Source organism: Chelonoidis abingdonii, chromosome 12 (genome assembly GCF_003597395.2).
Source record: "Chelonoidis abingdonii isolate Lonesome George chromosome 12, CheloAbing_2.0, whole genome shotgun sequence".
Classification (NCBI taxonomy): domain Eukaryota; kingdom Metazoa; phylum Chordata; order Testudines; family Testudinidae; genus Chelonoidis; species Chelonoidis abingdonii.
Genome location: NC_133780.1, coordinates 5,114,120 through 5,132,529, shown reverse-complemented (window position 1 = coordinate 5,132,529; position 18,410 = coordinate 5,114,120). Strand labels below are relative to the sequence as shown.

The following is an 18,410-nucleotide window of genomic DNA, read 5'->3' as shown; positions in this document are numbered from 1 at the left end:
GGGTCGGAAAAAGAGAGTGGCGGGATTTGTGCCTCCCCCTACAAATAGCCCTCTTTGTTCGCCCAATCATTTGTCCCCACGGTCACTCCACAGGCTGATCGGTGCTCCTCCCACAGAAGGACAGCGACTGGGAAATGACTGCCAGAAGGGATTTCCTCTGAGCCAAGAGAGTCTCCTTACATACCTAGAGACAAATCTGAAAACTCACTGAGTTGGCAGCTGCCTAATCTGCAGTCCGTGAGACTCAGGGCTGGGGAAATACCCTTGCAGATGCCCTCTGTGTCCCTTAAAGGCTGTTTTTAGTCATTATCCATGGCAAAGGACTCTGGGAGTTTGAGAATGTAAATTCTACTTTATTATTTCAAAGCAAGAAATAAAAGCTAAAGCCCCTCTACCTCCCAGGGCCCAGCTCAGCCCAGTGTCCCATCCCAGCACCCTGCTGCTCCCGCTTCCTGCGGATGCCGGCGACAGCAACTTTGGGAAAGTGCAGAGAATCCGTGAGCGATGCTGATTCAGTCCCATAAACAGCCACTCCGGGAGCAGGAAATCCAGAGGGCTGGTTAACAGGAGTCAGAGAACGGGGTGATTTACAGATGTGTCAGCATCTTCAATCCCAGCAGAAGCTTTTATCCCCCTTGCGGACATCCCAGGCGAGTGGGGTGGACAGAGTCTCCATCGTCCCCACGCAAGACACTATGGTAGTTGGGGAAGGGGTGACCAGAACTGTCAGGCTCCTTACTGCCCGCTGGCCTCAGTGACGGGGACCAGCCTGGATTCAGGCCTGGCCTGGCCTGTTGCCATCCCCGGCTTCTTTCTTGGCTCTGCTCAGCTTCATCCTTTCAGGAATCTGGCAGTCACCTCATCATTCCCTTTGGAGAACATGACAAAGTCACTTAAAACTTCTAAGATACTTCCTGTCTCTTTCAAGCCGCAGTGCAGCGAGTTCACAGTTCTTAGTTTTGGCCATCTGGCTCTCAGGAGCAAACCCTGCAGCTTCCTAGCTCTGTATCCCCCACCTCTGATGCTCTCCCCCTCCTACCTGTCTCTCACCTCACCCCTGGGATCTGACAGTTACCTTCCTTTCCCCTTTTCAGGCTCCGCCTCTCCATGACTTTCGCATGTGCCCACCAGTATTTGTGTCAGCGGTTACTTGAAAATTGGTTATTAGTAACTAATGGATGAACTGTTCAACCAATATTAAAAATCTCATGGCAGAGAGGGACGAAAAAGCAAAAATAATGAAGGGATATTGTGCCAAGCAGTCATTTGTCTCATAAATTTCCACAATAAAACTATGTAACTCTCCCCCCACCCCTCCACTCCCCATTCAAACAAAAACTAATACCCAAGTATGTGACAAAACAGCCTTCAGGAAAGAGAAAACCAGAATACAGGGAGTTCGAATGAATGTTCAGGTTCAGATAATGTGAAATTTTGAAGCATGTTGCAGTTGACACAAATTTAGGAAAACAGGTTTCCCCATGTTCTCTTCGAAACCAGCTAAAACTTCCTTCGGTTTATGCCTCATTCTTCAGCGTTGTTATTTACAGAACTTTAGCATCATCAGCATGAAAGAAAAAAACCAAAAAACCCACCTTCCCATCTGCACACAACCAGAGTTTGGCAGGAAAATACCCGGCAGACAGCTTTACCGCAAGATGGAAACTGGGACTTAAGCTGAGAAGGATCACACATGGGGTTTGGGATTCATTGGAATTCTCCCTCCAGGTCTGTGACACTTTCATTTCTACTCCTCCTGAGTCTGATTTAGGCTCAAGGAAATCAACGCATGATGCAAAAGCAGTCATGGGATGCCAGAGGCATAGGCCCCAACTTTCCCCGGTGCCAGTGAGTGCTGATGGCCCCCCACTCCTGGCCCCACCCTGACGCCACCCTTTCCCCACCCCTATTCCAATCCCTTCCCCAAAGTCCCCTCCTCGGCCCCGCCTCTTCCCCTAGCGCATGGCATTCTCCCTCCTTTCCAGCGTTTGCTGCTTGAATCAGCTGTTTTGCGGCACAAGCATTGGGAGCCAGAGGGAAAAAGCTGGCATGCGGTGTGCCCAGGGGAGGAGGCAAAGGTGAGCTGGGGCCAGGGGGGTGGGACGGGGAGCTGCACCCACCAATTTTTCTCTGTGGGTGCTCCAGCCCCAGAGGACCCATGGAGTCAGCGCCTATGACCAGAGGGCCACTAACAGCTCAGGTTCAACTCTGCTGGAGTTGCTGATGTCCAGTATAGTGTTTGCTCCAGCTGAAATCTTTTCCACACTAAGGACATTTATGAGCTCTCTTCCTTGTCTGAATTCACTGTTGGCGAATGTGATCGAATTCCAACTGAAGCATCACCCACATTCAAGGTTTCTCTCCTCAGTGGAGTCTCTGATGCGTAATTAGGTTAGAGCTCTGACTGAAACGTTTTCCGCAGTCTGAGCATTTATAGGGCTTTTCTCCCGTGTGAGTCCTCTTGTGTCTAATCAGGGTAGAGCTCTGGTTGAAGCTTTTCCCGCACTCGAGGCATTTATAGGGTTTCTCTCCCGTGTGGGTTCGCTGATGCGTAATAAGGGCTGAGCTGTCACTAAAGCTTTTCCCACAGTCCAGGCATTTATAGGGTCTGTCTCCTGTGTGGATTAGCTGGTGTCTAATAAGTTGGGTGCTCCAGTCAAAACTTTCTGCACACTCCAGGCATTTATAGGGCCTCTCTCGAGTGTGAATTCGCTGATGTGAAATCAGATTTGAGCTCTGATTGAAGGTTTTCCCACACCCAATACATTTATATGGTTTCTCTCCCGTGTGCAGTCTCTGATGTGTGATGAGGTCTGAGCTCTGGTTGAAGTTTTCCCCACAGTCCAGACATTTATAGGGTCTCTCTCCCGTGTGAATTCTCTGATGGGAAATAAGGTTAGAGCTCTGATTGAAGCTTTTTCCGCACTCGCTACATTTATATGGCCTCTCCCCTGTGTGGATTCTCCAATGGGAAACAAGGTTTGAGCTACGACTGAAGCTTTTCCCGCACTTGGTGCATGTGTTTTTTCTCCCACCTCTGTGGATTCTCTGCTGGGCTGCAGTTTCCTCAAGGTCCTTGCCATTTCCTTTACAATTAGTGGTTTTACCCACTTTCTTCCCTGGCTGGGGTTTCCCTGCCACTTCTCTGACTTGTGTGGTATCTCCCAGGCTTTTCCCTGCTCATGAATCTGGAAAAAATTCCCTTTGGATCTTCCTGATAAAGTTTTGTGCAGTTTCACTTCCTCAGCCACTTCCTGCTGAGAATTCTCCTCCTTGTTCGTACTCATCCTCCTATTACCTGCTGGAAACAGAGGAAGAGAGAATCAAAGATGGGTTATTTGCTGTGCCATGGTGGAAGGAAAGAAAGGGGAAGATCAAAGAGGAGACATACAGCACAGTAACTGTTGGGGAGATTGAGAAAGGTAAAATTCTATTAACTTCTGTAATTCCTGCATTTCTAAAGTGGACATCTGATGCTCCATGATCAAGTGGGTTGTTCCTTCTCACCTTCCAGGCATAGAGACTACAAAGAGACTCCAGGCATGCTTGGAAGATGAGGAGGAATAATCCAGTTATGGTGGATGGTGGAGTACCAGATCCAGATAGCAAGCTCATGCCAGTTGTCGGTGACATTGGGTGGGAAACCATGAGTGAAAACCACCACGAGGATACATACAAACATCATGCGGTGTATTAGCAGTAGAGTTGTAAGCAAGACATGAGAAGTAATTCTTCCGTTCTACTCCACTCAGCTGGAGTAGTGTGTTCAGGTCACGGTGCCACACTTCAGGAAAGAGGTGGACAAACTGGAGAAAGTCCAGAGGAGAGCAACAAAAATGATGAAGAGTCTAGAAAACAGGACCTATGAGGGCAAATTGAAAAAACTGGATTTGTTAAGTCTGGAAAAAGAGAAGACTGAGGAGATATGATAACAGTTTTCAAATACATAAAAATTTGTTACAAGGAGGAGGAAGAAAAATTGTTCTCATTAACCTTTGAGGAAATGACAAGAAGCAATGGACTTAAATTGCAACAAGGGAGGTTTAGGTTGGACATTAGGAAAAACTTCCTAACTATCAGGGTGGTTAAGCACTGGAATAAATTGACTAGGGAGGTGGTGAAATCATTGGAGAATTTTAAGAGCAGGTTAGACAAACCCCTGTCAGGGACGGTCTAGATAATACTTAGTCCTGCCATGAGTGCAGGGGACTGGACTAGATGACCTCTCGAGGACCCTTCCAGTCCTGTGATGCTATAATCTAGATTCAACCCTCACCTGGGTGAGATGAGGCAGAACTGGAACAATTCGCTCACAACACATTGGTGGGAGTCCCAGCTTCTCCCTTCACTCAACAGATGGTTTTTGCAGCAATTTAATTGACAACTCACCAGCATGGGCATCTGTTGGGATCTCCCTTTCCTTGGAGGCCTGGGTAGCCAGGACCCAGGGCTCTTCCCCTCATTCCAGCTGGGAGATCAGGTCAGGCTTGGGAAGGGGGAGAGGGGAAATCAGACATGATCAGGGTGTGTCAAGCAGGTTGGATGTGTTACAAAGAACATTCCTTGATTTTAACCTGGCCCTGTGCTGGGCTGTGGGGGACACGGACTCTGAACGGACACGAGCATGGTTACTGATCCCCCTTGGGAGAGGCAGATGTCTGGAGGGGGGGCTTCCAGGATCTGGACAATCTAGGGGATTTGCTGACATTCAGCCCCCGCCTTTTCCTCAGTCTCCAAAGCCCTCCTCATAGATGGAGCTAGTCCCAGGAAGGGAGGGGGACAGGAATTCTGTGTGTGAGTGAGAATTAATACTGGCAGGTCAACGCACTGCTTCCGCCCCCTTGAAAGCTGTTGGGATGGGAATGAATAATCCTCTCCATTGTATTTCTGACTTCCTGACCTCATGGAAGAAGGCACAGAGTAAAATCTCTCTCACACTGGATCTGGGGACATTGAAGCCTTGAAATCTAAGGGACCACAAGCCACATCACAGCCCTTCCTCCCCTAGCTTCCAATAACCGAAGACAGGGGAATCCCTTATCCGGCGAGGTCACCATCTCATGGTTCTCCTGCATGACGTCCCTGTAGAGGGCTCTCTGAGCGGGGTCCAGCAGAGCCCCCTGCCCCTGGGTGAAATACACAGCCACCTCCTCAAAGGTCACTGGCATCTGACACAAGTGTCCCCCACTCAGCACCTGCTGCCCCAGCCACATTCCCATGGGAGGAGAGCAGGAGCCTTCCTGCTTATCATACACCCACTAGCCAGAGGCTGGCACAGGAGATGGAGACCCGGAATAGGATCCAGGGACAGGAATCCTAACACTCTCCTTACTCCCAGTAGCTGGGGGTGAGGGGATGGGGCCTCTCCCCTGGGTCTCACTGCTGGGTGCCCCCTTCATATTCCAGAGCAGCCTCTGGCTGGTAGGTTCAGGCTGCAGCACCAGGGATCTGTTAAGTTTTCCTTCCCAGCCCTGCCCAGGGAGGTTGTTTCCTGTTCCAGAAATGGGCGAATTCCTCCCACCCAATGGGCCTCCTCTGGAAAAACAAGCCCCAGATTAACCAGGGCCCAGCAGGGTAGGTCCAGCCTGTCCTCCCCCTATCTCAATTCCTGCCTCTCCTCCTCTAGCAGAAACCCATCCTGCAGCTCCCTTAAAATCCCCCCACCTGCATGAGCTCTGCTGCAGCCATTTCCGGGGAGAGAAACAGGGCTGTTATTCTGCAGCCTGGCAGGGCGAGACTGGAAGCCTCCCCGGCTCTTTCCCTGTAGACCGATATTCAGACTCTGGCAGGCTGGGAAAACCCTGTTATTTCATGCCAGCATAGCCCTGGCCCCTCCCAGCAGGCATAACCCCACCGAGACCCTTTAAAACCCTTCCAGGAACAGCGTCTCGGAGCCAGATGCTAGAAAAGAGCAGCATCAGAGGAGCCACTTTGGGGGATTCCCCCTGGCATAGGTGCCGACTCCGTGGGTGCTCTGGGGCTGGAGCATCCACAGGGGAAAAATTGGTGGGTGCCCTGCAGCCACCAGCAGCTCCCTGGCCTCCACTCCACCTCCGCCTCCTCCCCTGAGCACGCTGCCGCGTCCTGCTTCTCCCTCCTCTCTCCCAGCGCTTGTGCCGCGAAACAGTTTGGAGGAGGAGGCGGGGCCAGGGCAGGAATTTGGGGAGGGGTCTAATAGGGACAGGGAGAGGCGGAGTTAGGGCGGGGACTTTGGGACGGGGTGGAGTCAGGGTGGGGGCAGGGCCAGGGGTGCAAGCACCCATCCGCGTAGAAAAAAGTTGGCGCCTGTGCCCCCTGGGACAGTCCCCAAGGGCAGTGTGCCCCCTCAGCAGCAAGGGGTTTTGGCTGAAGCAAGAAGTGGCTTCTCCTCTCTCTGCTCCTCATGGTCCCAGGAAAGTCAGTCTACCCAGGGATGCTGCAGGCAGTGCTTAATTTGTAATGAAAGAGTGACCAGGGTCGGAGATCGAGCCATTTTTTTACTTTCATAACTGACGTGGCAAGCCCAGGCCGGCCATTGTAAACCCAGGTTGCCAATGCAGTGTGGATGCCCAAGACCTGGGGTTGCAATGCAGTGTAGACATATGCTGTGTGTCCCCAATTCTGCTTTACACCCCATGCCAGGCGGTCTTTGTGGCCCTTTCACTCCTCCCACCAACCCTGTCCTACGTTCAACGTGAAGCCATGGCTCCCTTAGTCTGGATGTTCTGTGATCTCTTTCCAGCACCACAGCTGAGCAATTCCAGAATTCAGGGAAAATGTGGGTCCCACTGAGCCCCTGAAATCTGGTAAGCACACAAATCACCTTTAACCTCAAAGAACATAAGACCGGCCATAATGGATCAGAGCAATGGTCCATCCAGCCCAGTGTCCTGTCTTCCGACAGTGGCCAATGCCAGGTGCCCCAGAGGGAATGAACAGAACAGGTGATCATCAAGTGATCCATCCTGTCACCCGTTCCCAGCTTCTGGCAAGCAGAGATTAGGGGCACTCAGAGCATAGAGTTGCATCCCTCCCCATCCTGACTAATAGCCATTGATGGACCTATCCTCCAGGAACTTATCTAATTCTTTTTTTAACCCTGTTATAGTTTTGGCCATCGCAACATCCTCTGGCAAGGAGTTCCACAGATTGACTGCGCGAAATACTTCCTTTGTTTGTTTTAAACCTGCTGCCTATTCAGTTCACCGGGTGACCTCTCGTTCCCCGGTTCTTGTGTGACGTGAAAAGCTGAATAACGTTTCTCTATTCACTGTCTCCATAACAATCATGATTTTATAGACCTCTATAGTCAGCTTTTTCCTAAGCTGAACAGTCTCAGTCTTTCTCACCCCTCCTCGTACGGAAGCTCTCTGTAAGCTTGGCAGCGTGTCTCTTTCACCAGCTGAAGTCAGTCCAACAAAAGAGATCACCTCCCCCACCTTGTCTGTGTAACATAACACACACTCCCTGCTCCTTTGGGTCACTCTCTCTGCCCTCCCCTCTCTCCTTTCCCCACCATCACTGTCTCCTTTCTGTCCCTTTCCCTTCCTGACAAGCAAACCCGAGAGACAAAGGACAACCCCCATCTCCTTATGGTCCCTCCACGCTGTTTTCCCAGCCTAATTCCCCCCGTTTGGCCTTTCCCCCAGGTCTCTCCCCATCACCTGCAGGCTCCAGCTTGGGAGCTGGTGTCGGCAGAGCCCAGGGCTGGTTCACAGAGGGGGATTAGTGCCCATCTCTCCCCGGCACAGACCCCGCTGGGGAACAGCAGCGTCTCTGCCTCTCAGCTGAAGGCTCACGCTGAGGCGTGTGACTCAGGAAGCTCAGGCCCTGACATGCTGAGGCGGGAGAGAGGGACCAGAGCTCCCCTTCCAGTGCGATCATGAGCCCTCTGGTGGGGGTTACATTGGCCTGTCTACACTAGTGGTTTTCAACCTTTCCAAACTACCGCACCCCTTCCAGGAGGCTGCTTTGCCTCGCGAGCCCCCGAGTTTCACCTCACTTCAGAACCACTTGCTTACACAACCTACCAGGAAAATACAGCCCCACCCCTTCCACCTGAGGCCCCCCCCCCTTTCTCCCCCCCAGATTTCCACCCCCGGAGCTGCAGGAGGGCAGGTAGCGCTGAGCACCGAGCAGCAGAGCCCCAGCCCCAGAGTAGCAAGCATGACCCCAGCCCACCCCACGCACACACAGGACACTGGGAAGGCAGGCAGCGTGGCCCCAGCTCTGGAGTGCCAGGTGGCACAGCCCGAGGGTCAGCCCCTTGGCACAGGTAAACTGGGAGCCAGAGCAGGAAGGAGAGGGTCTGGGGCTGGAGCGTGGGCAAGGCCACACCTGGCACAAACAAGCCAACGGTTTCTTGTAATAAGAGCAAACGCAAAACTAGGATTTTGGTCCGTGCTTACAATTAAATGCGCAGGCTGCGTCGCAGCACCGTACCTATGGTAATGACTTTGTATAATGCTCTACAAGCTTAACCGAGATCGGCCAGAACGCACAAGCGAGAGCTCGAGTCAAAACGCACAGCGCCACCGGAGGACCTGATAGGTCTGGAGGAATGAGCTTTGCTAGTTATTCATGGCTGTGGGTAAAATGTACACAAGGTTTTTGCCCCCCAATGCTTCTCGCACCCCCCTCCAGAATACAGTCTGCTCCCCCAGGATGGTGTACCCCCCAAATTTGAAAACCTCTGCATTAAAGAGCCATTTTTATTCATTATTCAAGGCAGAGGAATCCAGGAGTTTGAGAAATTAAATTCTACAAGCAAGCAATAAAAAGTCAAATACCCCCCACCCCCATGGAGCTCACCTCAGCATGGTGCCTGCTCCCGCTTCCTTCAGGAACCAGCCAGCCTGTAACAAGTATGAACCCTGCACTGGTGAGGCGAGGGTTAAAGAGCTGCTCTGGGCTCAAGAGGCCCCTCAGACTCTGGGCATAGAGTCCCCGCCGGAGGTAAGACGCCCCGGGGGGCAGCTGGGCTCCCGGTGGGGAGCTGCACGGGATGGAGAGCCCTGGTTGTCAGTCCCCCACACTGCCCCTCTTCAGTCGGGGGAAGCGCTCCCGGTGAGGACGCACACCACCGGTCCAAGGAGAGTAGTGTGGATGTGCACCACAGCAGTAATTCATGCAGCGGCTGTAAGTCGACCTAACGGAAGTCGACTTATCTTTGTAGTGTAGACACAGCCTTAAAGAGGAGGATAAACGCTCCAGGGTTTGGATTCTGTGGCGAGCGGAATTGTGATGCTGATGGGGGCAGGCTGAATTCAGTTAGGAGCCGTAACACCTTTGAGGAACAGGACAGGAATCCTTTCAGTTCATCTCCTCTCCCTCTCCTAACACAGAGGCTGAAACAACCTACTTTCCATCCCCGCTCCAACTCTTTTATAATCTGGGTCATTAGGTGTTATAAATATATTACAGACAAAACCCACAGAGGGAAAAAAACCCACCCCACTGCTCTTCAGGAGAAGTGGGAGAGAGCTGAGACTAGCCGGGGTGCAGCCAATCTCTCCCTGGAGGGGAAACTTGGAAACTGAAACTAGGAACATGAGTGGCTCCGAATGAGTTGGGACTAGGCAAAGAAGCGGAGGTGTGGTCCGGGTCACCAGGAAAGAAGCTAGCTAATCCGGACCGCTTTTCCTAGTCCAGACAGACCCTCGGAGCTCGATGCTTCTAGGACTGAGGTGGGATTCCTAGACCAGGGCTGGCTCCAGCATTTTTGCCGCCCCAAGCGGCAAAAAAAAGAAGGCGCAATCAGCGGCATTTCGGCAGCAGCTCTACCCCACCGCTTCATTCTTCGGTGGCAAGTCCCTCCCTCAAAGAGGGACTGAGAGACCCGCTGCCGAATTGCCGCCAAAGAGCCGGACGTGCTGCCCCTTTCCGTTGGCCGCCCCAAGTACCGGCTTGCTGCACTCGTGCCTGGAGCCGGCCCTGTCCTAGACTCTAGGGTTTTTAAAGTCTCTCACCGGAGGCCCAGTGAAAATCAGTCCCTCTGAATTTGTGAATGTGGGCAGGGGAAAGAGGAAGAGGAGTTAATGATCGGAGACAGGACCTCCCTAACCGCACCCTTCCCCTCTTATCCCATGATCCCCAAATGTTCAATAACCCCAGGTCCCTTTCACTCCCATCTCCCCCAGCCTAAACCATTCAATCCCCCAGTTCCCTGCCCAACACCCACCCCTCCCAGTCCCTTAATGGTTGATCCCCCAGAAACCTGGCGGATTCGGGGAGGGGAGGGGTTATCAGCCCCCAGAGACACTCCCCCCGCATGGAACAAACCCAGGTAAATGGGGGAGCCCAGCCCAGGGGCCGGTGGAAGATGGGGGGTGGGGAAAGGCATCTAGAGTGAAGGTGGGGCCTGGCCCAAGTGTCCTTCTCCTCATCTCCATGGCAGGAGGATCCCGGCTTGGAGGGGAAGGGAGAGGCAAGAACTTTAGTAAGGCAGAGAGAGCAGCTGGAGGAGTTTCTCTCTCTCCCTTCCCCACCTGTGGCCCATCAGCTCAGCAGCCAGGGCTGCAGTAGGGAGGAGGGGCTGATTGAGGCTTCTCCTCCTCTGCCTGGGGTTTGCTGAGACCAGGCAGAGCCAGAGGGTCACTGACCAGCTGCTGCTCGGCTGCTGCTGGATCCTCACCCCAGCGATGGGCAGCTGGATCCTTGGGAGCCAAACGCCCCTGATGTGTGTGGGAATGAAGAAAGGTTGAGTTTTTTAAACTATAGCCAGCCCTAACCTGGGCACTGATACAATTTTCCCTCCGGTGTGGAGGAGTCTCTGATGTCCAATACGGCATTCGTGCCACCTGAAGGATTTTCCCTGCTAAGGGTGTTTAAGAGATCTCTTCCCTATGTTGAGCTGCTGATGCACGAGACCATCAGAGCCCAGCTGATGCTTCTTCCACATTCGAGGGATTCTGTCCGGCATGCAGCCTCTGGTGTCTGGCAAGGGTGGAGCTCCGGCTGAAACTTTTCCCACAGCCGGTGCACTCATAAGGTTTTTCTCCAGTGTGAATCCTCTGATGCGCAGTAAGCGCTGAGCTCCAGTTGAAATTTTTCCCACAGACAAGGCAGCCATACGGCCTCTCCCCCGTGTGGATTCGCCGGTGCGAAATCAGTTCCGAACTCTGATTGAACGTCTTCCAACAGTCGAGGCACTGGTAGGGCCTTTCTCCCGTGTGGATCCGCCGATGCGTGATAAGAACGGAGCTCTGAATGAAACTTTTCCCACAGTCAGAGCATTTATAGGGTTTGTCTCCCGTGTGGATCCTCTGATGTTGAAAGAGGTTTGAGCTCTGATTGAAGCTTTTCCCGCAGTCCAAGCATTTATACGGTCTCTCGCCGGTGTGCGTTCTCTGATGTGCAACCAGGTTTGAGCTCCAGTTGAAACTTTTCCCACATTCAAAGCATTTATAGGGTTTTTCCCCCGTGTGGGTTCTCTGATGTTTAATAAGGCCGGAGTTCTCAACAAACCGCTCCCCACACTCAGCGCACGTATAGGATTTCTCTCCTGTGTGTTGTTTCTGATGCCTGCTAAGGTTTGATCTGGATTTGAATGTTCTCCCACAGTCGAGGCATTCGTAAGGTCTCTCTCCCTTGTGGATTCTCTGATGTGCGTTCAGGTTTGATTTGTGAACGAAGCTCGCACCACAGACGAAGCATTTATGGGGTTTCTCCCCTGTGTGGATCCTCTGGTGCACCATAAGGTGCGATCGGTAATCAAAGCTTTTCCCACAGTCGAGGCATTTATGGGGTTCGTCTCCTGAGTGGGTTCTCTGATGCACATTCAGGCTCGAGCTCTGAGTGAAGCTTTTCCCGCACTCGAGGCATTTATAGGGTCTCTCTCCTTTGTGGTTCCTCTGATGCACGATAAGGTGGGAGCTGTGAACAAAGCTTGTCCCACACTCGCCGCATTTATAGGGTCTCTCTTTGGTGTGGATTCGCTGATGCACCACAAGGTGGGAGCGCTGATTGAAGCTTTTCCCACATTCAAGGCACTGATAGGGTTTTTCTCCAGTGTGGATCCTCCGGTGCGCAACGAGGTGTGCGTTCTTAAGGAAGCTCTTCCCACATTCGGCGCATGTGTTTTTTCTCTCTCTCATGGGGATCCTCTGCTGGGCAGGGGGTTCCTTGAGCTCCTGGCCTCCTCCCACTCCATGAATTGGTTCACCCACCTTTTTCCCAGGTTCATTTCCCTGCTCCCACTTTGACCCGCACTGACTCTCCCAGGTTTTCCCCTGCACAGAACTCCAGCAAACATTCCCTTCAGAGCTTTCCGATAACGCCCCCTTTGGTTCCATTTGCTCAAGACCTTCCCGCTGAGGTTCAATCTCACCCGCCACCCCATCACCTGCAAGGACGGAGAGACAGAGAGAATCCGAAGGTGAGTTATTCCCTGTGCTGGGGAAAAGGGGGAACAGCAAAGAGAGCAAACCCAATGCAATAACTTTTGGGGAGACTGAGAAACCTGGGATAGACATTTCCCCTGGCCCAGGAGGATCAAGGATGCTGAACTGACACAGGCCGGGATTGGAGAGATTCTGGACCATTAATGTCTGCAAACTCCTTAGAGCACCCACGGTTCTCATTGGTCCAACTGGCACCTGATTAGCCAGTTTTGACTCATACGCTTCTCCTCTCAAATGCAAGTTGTTTTAATTATTAGATGCCTTAGGTCAGGGGGGAGCAAACTACAGCCTGGGGGTCGCATCCGGCCCTTCATGCATTTTAATCCAGCCCTCAAGCTCCTGCCGGGGAGTGAGATCTGGGTCTTGTGTGGGTCCGGTGCTCCAGCTGGGGAGCAGCATCAGGGGCGTGGCTCCCAGAAGCAGCGGCATGTCTCCCTTCTGGTTTCTACAGCAGGGGCAGCCAAGGGACTCTGCACGCTGTCCCACCCCAAGTGCCACCCTCACAGCTCCTATCGGCTGGGAACCACGGCGAATGGGAGCTGCAGGGACAGCGCCTGTGGATGGGGCCGGTGCAGAGCCACCTGGCCGCACTGCCGCATAGGAGCCAGAGAAGGACACGCTGCTGCTTCCGGAAGCTCCTTGAGGTAAGCACTGCCCAGGGCCTGCACCCCTGCCCCCCTCTTGTGCCCCTGCCCCAGCCTTGGTCCCCCTCCCACCCTCCGAACCCCTCGGTTCCAGCCTGGAGCACCCTCCCGCACCTCCAACCTCTCATCCCGAGCCCCACCCCAGGGCCTGCACTCCCAGCCAGAGCCCTCACCCCCTCCCACATCCCAACCCCCAATTTCCTGAGCATTCCAGCCTGCCATACAATTTCCATACCCAGATGTGGCCCTCAGCCCAAAATGTTTGCCCACCACTGCCTTAGGTTGTGAGCGGCTCGGAGCAGAGACTGCCTTATTGAGGGCTTGGTAAGCACCCAGCAGGCTTGAGAGTAAACACACAGTATAAGTAATCAACACATCTTCCTGCTTACGGGGGTGGGGGTGTGTGTGTGTAAATGAAAGTCTCTCTCACCCTGGATCTGGGGATCTTGGGACCCAGTCCCCTGAAATCTAACAGACTAGGGAAGAACCTGAGCAGAAATAATAACCGAGTGGACGGGAAGCCCTTACCCAGCAAGGTCACCGTCTCGTAGTTCTCCTGCATGATGTCCCTGTAGAAGGCTCTCTGAGCGGGGTCCAGCAGAGCCCCCTGCCCCGGGATAAAACAGCCACCTTCTCAAAGGCCACCAAACCCTGAAACAACAAAAATCTCCAGCTTGCCACCGGCTACCTCAGCCACAATCCCACTAATCACAGGGGGAGAGGAGAAAAAAATAAAAACTCGAAGCTCTGGGAAGACAGAGCAGCAGAATCCCACCCCCACCCTGCTCAGAGCAGCCAGGAAACTGCTGTGAGTGGGGAGAAGGAGAGAGTTCCCTGTCTCACCCAGCACATGGAGGAGGGCAGGGGCCTTCCCATTTATCACACATCTACTAGCCAAGGGCTAATATGGGAGACAGATCCACAGAGCAGGGTCCTGGGACAGGAATCCCACCCCCCTCTCCATTCCTGGCAGCTATTTGGAAGGAATGGGACCTCTCCGCTGGGTGTCCCCTTCATATTCCAGAGCAGCCTCCGGCTAGCTGGCTCAGGCTGGGTGTCTGGTCAATTTTCCCAGCCTGTCCACGGGGGGCATTGTTCCAGAAATGGGGGAATTTCCACCCCACATCCCAATGGGTCTGTTTTGAAAATCAGGCCCCCAGAACTGAACGGCAGGGACCCAGCAGGTTCATCACACCCCATCCTCCCCCACCCCGACTGCATTTCCTATTCTTCCACTTCTAGTACAAACCCAGCAGCAGCTCCCTGGAAATTAGGGTGACCAGACAGCAAATGTGAAAATTTGGACCAGGAGATGTGCGGGGGGGGCGGGGGGGGGGTAATAGGAGCCTATGTAAGAAAAAGACCCAAAAATCGAGACTGTCCCTATAAAATCGGGACATCTGGTCACCCTACTGGAAATCCTCAACCTGAGCAGGCTGCACCATCACAGCCCATCTCCCAGGAGGGCGAGTGGGGACAATCCGGAGCGATCCCTGCCTGGGTGTCTCTAGCTAGCCCCGATCGCCAGAAGCTGGGAATGGGCGACAGGGGATGGATCCCTTGATGATCCCCTGTTCTGTTAATTCCCTCTGGGGCACCTGGCACTGGTCACTGTCGGAAGACAAGATACTGGGCTAGATGGACCTTTGGGTCTGATCCACTATAGCCGCTCTTATGTTATTCTGCAGCCTGCTAGGGCGACTGGGGAGGTTGCAAAAGGGACCTGAGTCCATGTCCCACTCCGACCCCTGGGTCGCTTTATCCCAGCAAAGTGCAGAATCAAAGGGGCCGCTTTAGGGGGATCCCACCCTTGCAGCCCCCGGTGACTCAAGCGGGACAGGACCTGGCTTTTCCTCTCTGGGTCCTCGCCTTGTTCCCAGGAAAGTCAGCTCTGCCCCGGGTGCTGCCGTGAGTGGATCTGGGCAGGGCTGGGAAGTTTGAACCGCTTCCAATTTGCCCCCGCCCCCGCCCCTGCTTCTTTTCTGCCTCCTTCCCCATCTTCCTCCGCCTGGGAGATCTGGATCAGATCCGGATCGACTTCGGTGAGCGTTAACCGGACTCAGAGCCCGCGCTTCCCCCTGGGGGTGGGGGAGCTCCGGGACCCGCAGACTCACGGGGAGCACAGATGGCGCCGCTTGTGCAGTCACTTTCCTGCTCGGCCCCGGCCCTTCCCCCGGGCCCCCCCTCACCTGCAGGCTCCGGCTGGGGCGGGCAGAGCCCGGGGCGGGGAGGGGGGTTAGTGCCGGGCTCGCCCCGCACGGACCCCGCCGGGGAGCGGCAGCGGCTCAGCCGGGGCTCCCGGCGCACAATGGAAGCAGCACCTGACCCAGGAAATTCAATCCTAGGTGGCTGATCCGAGCAGAGAGAGAGACAAACACCGGCCTCCTCTCCCCGAGCCAAACCCAGAGCCCTCTGCTGGCAAAGCGAACGAAGCCGCTTTCCCGGGCCTCCCCCTTTCCCCTCCCCAGGAGAGAGAAGCAGACCCCTGGGGTCCCTCCCCACCGGCCCTTGCAGGGACTCTGGCTATTGAATCCCAAGCAGGGCTTCACTTGGGCCAGGGATTGAGGGGGCTGAGTCCTGTGGCACCTCCGGACCTGGCAGTTCAGAGCCCCGGCACCTCCAGGCCGGGCAGTTCAGAGCCCCAGCACCTCTGGGCCAGGCAATTCAGAGCAATTCAGAGCCCCCGGCAGCTCCGAGCTCCGGCACCTCCAGGCCTGGCAGCTCCGAGCTCCGGCACCTCCGGGCTGGGCAATTCAGAGCCCTGGCACCTATGGGCCGGGCAATTCAGAGCCCCGGCACCTCCAGGTCTGGCAGTTCAGAGCTCTGGCATCTCCGGGCTGGACAGTTCAGAGCCCTGGCACGGCACCGCTGGGCCTGGCAGTTCATAGCCCTGGCACCTCTTATGGGTCTGTTGTGGTCCATTTTGCCTGGCATTTGCTGACCCTGCAGTAACCCAAAGCCAGTTAGTGCAAATAATGGCTCAGATCAGCCCTGAGTGTTAATACAGGTGTAGATCAGGCCCTGTGAAGGGTTGCAACACCCACATGTTTTGCACAGATTAAGAGTGTGGCTAGATTCTGCAGCACTGTCAGCCAGCCAGGGTCGGGGTAACCCAGCAGACGGGGTGTAGGCCAGAAACATGGGGCCCTGTTGCCGGGGAGGGGTGTTGTTTCTTACCTTCCCTCCAACCAGTGCCCTCTCTGACCGGGGTCCTCAGCTCTTGTGTCAGGGAACCTCTGTCTTCCCAGTATGGGATGTCCTGGGGCACTGGGAGAGTCTCTTGTGGGAGTAGCAGGAATGTTTCTCCTCCATATTCACCTCTCACAGCTGCAGCAGCCAGGGAGGCTCTGGGCTCTTGCAAACTGGCCAATGCAGGGAATCAGGAATTCACCCAGCAACCAAGCGTTCCTGGAGCCAGTGCAGGGGACCCGGTTCTTGACATGGGCTGTGGGGTGGGATTCCCTGGGCAGGTCCTTGTAGTTAAAGGGGAGAGAAAAGGAATCTGGCTGGGTCCCTCCTGAGACTGGGATGGGGAGGGTTCATCAGCTGTTGTCCTTTTTTTGGCGGGGTGAGAGGTAATAGTTGCCTATATAAGACAAAGCCCCTTAGGGTGACCAGATGTCCCAATTTTATAGGGACAGTCCTGATTTTTTGGTCTTTTTCTTATATAGGCTCCTATTACCCCCCACCCCCATCCCGATTTTTCACACTTGCTGTCTGGTTGCCCTAAAGCCCCTAAGATCGGGACAGCTAGTCCCCTTGGCTGAGGATTCCCAGTAAATACTGCTGAAGCTGGGGAAGCTGCTGTCCTGCCATGGGATGGCCATGAGCTTCCCACTGGTCTCAGGGGCTAAAAGGGGGCAGATCGGAGGGGGAGCAATGGGCAGAGTCTGCGTCAGGCTCAAACTGACTGCACAGGTGGGGCGAACAGCTGGAGGCAGGGGTAGGAGAGGGGGCAAAATCAGGGGCATGGGGTAGGAGTCAGGGTAGAGGCACTGCCAGGCAGTGGCAGAGAGGGGAAAACCCAGGCGAGGAGTGTCTTCAGTGCCCGCCCCTACCATTGGTTAAACTTTTGAATACCTTATTTTTATGGCCTTTCTAGCCCACTTCACAACTTCGATGCACATTTGCACGCTAGGATCTGTAAATCTGCATGCCCATCCCCCCGCAAGCCTGGGACCCTAGCTAGTCTCCTGCCCCTAAATCCAGCCCTGTATGGAAGAGAAGCCAGCTGCAGTGCTTTCAAAAATAGGAGGCAAAGGGGCTTTTTCTTCCCCTCCCCCAGACTGGGACATCTCAGTGCCCGCTTCCCAGGGATGTTTTCAAAACAGCATCAGTGCAGCCCATTGCCAGTTCTTATCTATCAGATATGATGAACAAGGCTGCTAAAAGAGACTTGATTCAGTGAAATATCTGACATCAACCTCCTCAGAAAAAATCATAATTGTCATACATATTTTTGGTGTTTGAAAGACTCATCAGCTGTGTCTGCATAAAACCTTAAACCAGGTCACACGTTTGTCTTATTTAGCGTTCTCTGATGGCTTGAATTGCCCTGTAAGGTTGCCAAGTTTGGGTGGATGGATTCCTGGAGGTGTCATCACATGCCGTAATCTTTAACTAAAGATTCCTCTTTAATTCCTGGTGACTCCAGGACAATCTTGGAGGGTTGGCCACCCTATTGGCCTCCCTTTCGTGTAAGCCACTGCAAATGGAGTATCATTATTTATTTTAAAATATTATTTGTATTATTCTCAGCACTTCATCATTCACCTTCGTTAACACGGTGCAGACAGATGTCACCATGCTATTGAATATGTATCTTTTTAATAGCAACTAATCAGTGAAACTCTGAATAGTTGCTGGCAACTTCAGCCATCACAAATCACAGTGTTTCTCCTGTAATGTTGTATTGCAATACTGTACAATTTAGTTTGCCATGTTTAGTTTAGTTTCATGGAGGGTAGGTCCATCAATGGCTATTAGCCAGGGTGGCCAGGGATGGTGTCCCTAGCTTCTGTTTGCCAGAAGCTGGGAATGGGCAACAGTGGATGGATCACTTGATGATTCTTGTTCTGTTCATTCCCTCTGGGATGCCTGGCATTGGCCACAGTCGGAAGACAGGACACTGGGCTAGATGGACCTTTGGTCTGACCCAGTCAGACTGTTCTTACGTTATTAATTTTTGTATAACACAAGTTTATTCCTTGGGCTAAAAGTTACGAGATGGGCCACCATCACTTCTTCTTGCAGCTGTTTTGTGTATAGTCAGGTGCTTGCCTAGCTCATTCTCCCAAGAAGCAGTTACTGTGCCTGATTCCAGAAGAAGATTCCCGTTCATGGCTTGCCAGGCAGAGGTAGCTACCTACCTGCCATAGGGACTTAG

General features: G+C 53.5%; 1 protein-coding gene across 1 annotated transcript in view; it reads right to left on the bottom strand.

Moving 5' to 3' along the window:
* Positions 1–374: 374 nt before the first annotated feature.
* LOC116836522 (uncharacterized) overlaps positions 375–18,410 on the bottom strand; it is a 36,196-nt gene continuing 18,160 nt past the window's right edge. The window contains 3 exon segments of the mRNA XM_075071696.1: positions 375–3,051; positions 7,933–7,954; positions 10,849–12,058. Of these exon segments, the coding sequence (XP_074927797.1) occupies positions 2,350–3,051; positions 7,933–7,954; positions 10,849–12,058 (1,934 nt within the window). The 3' untranslated portion in view covers positions 375–2,349.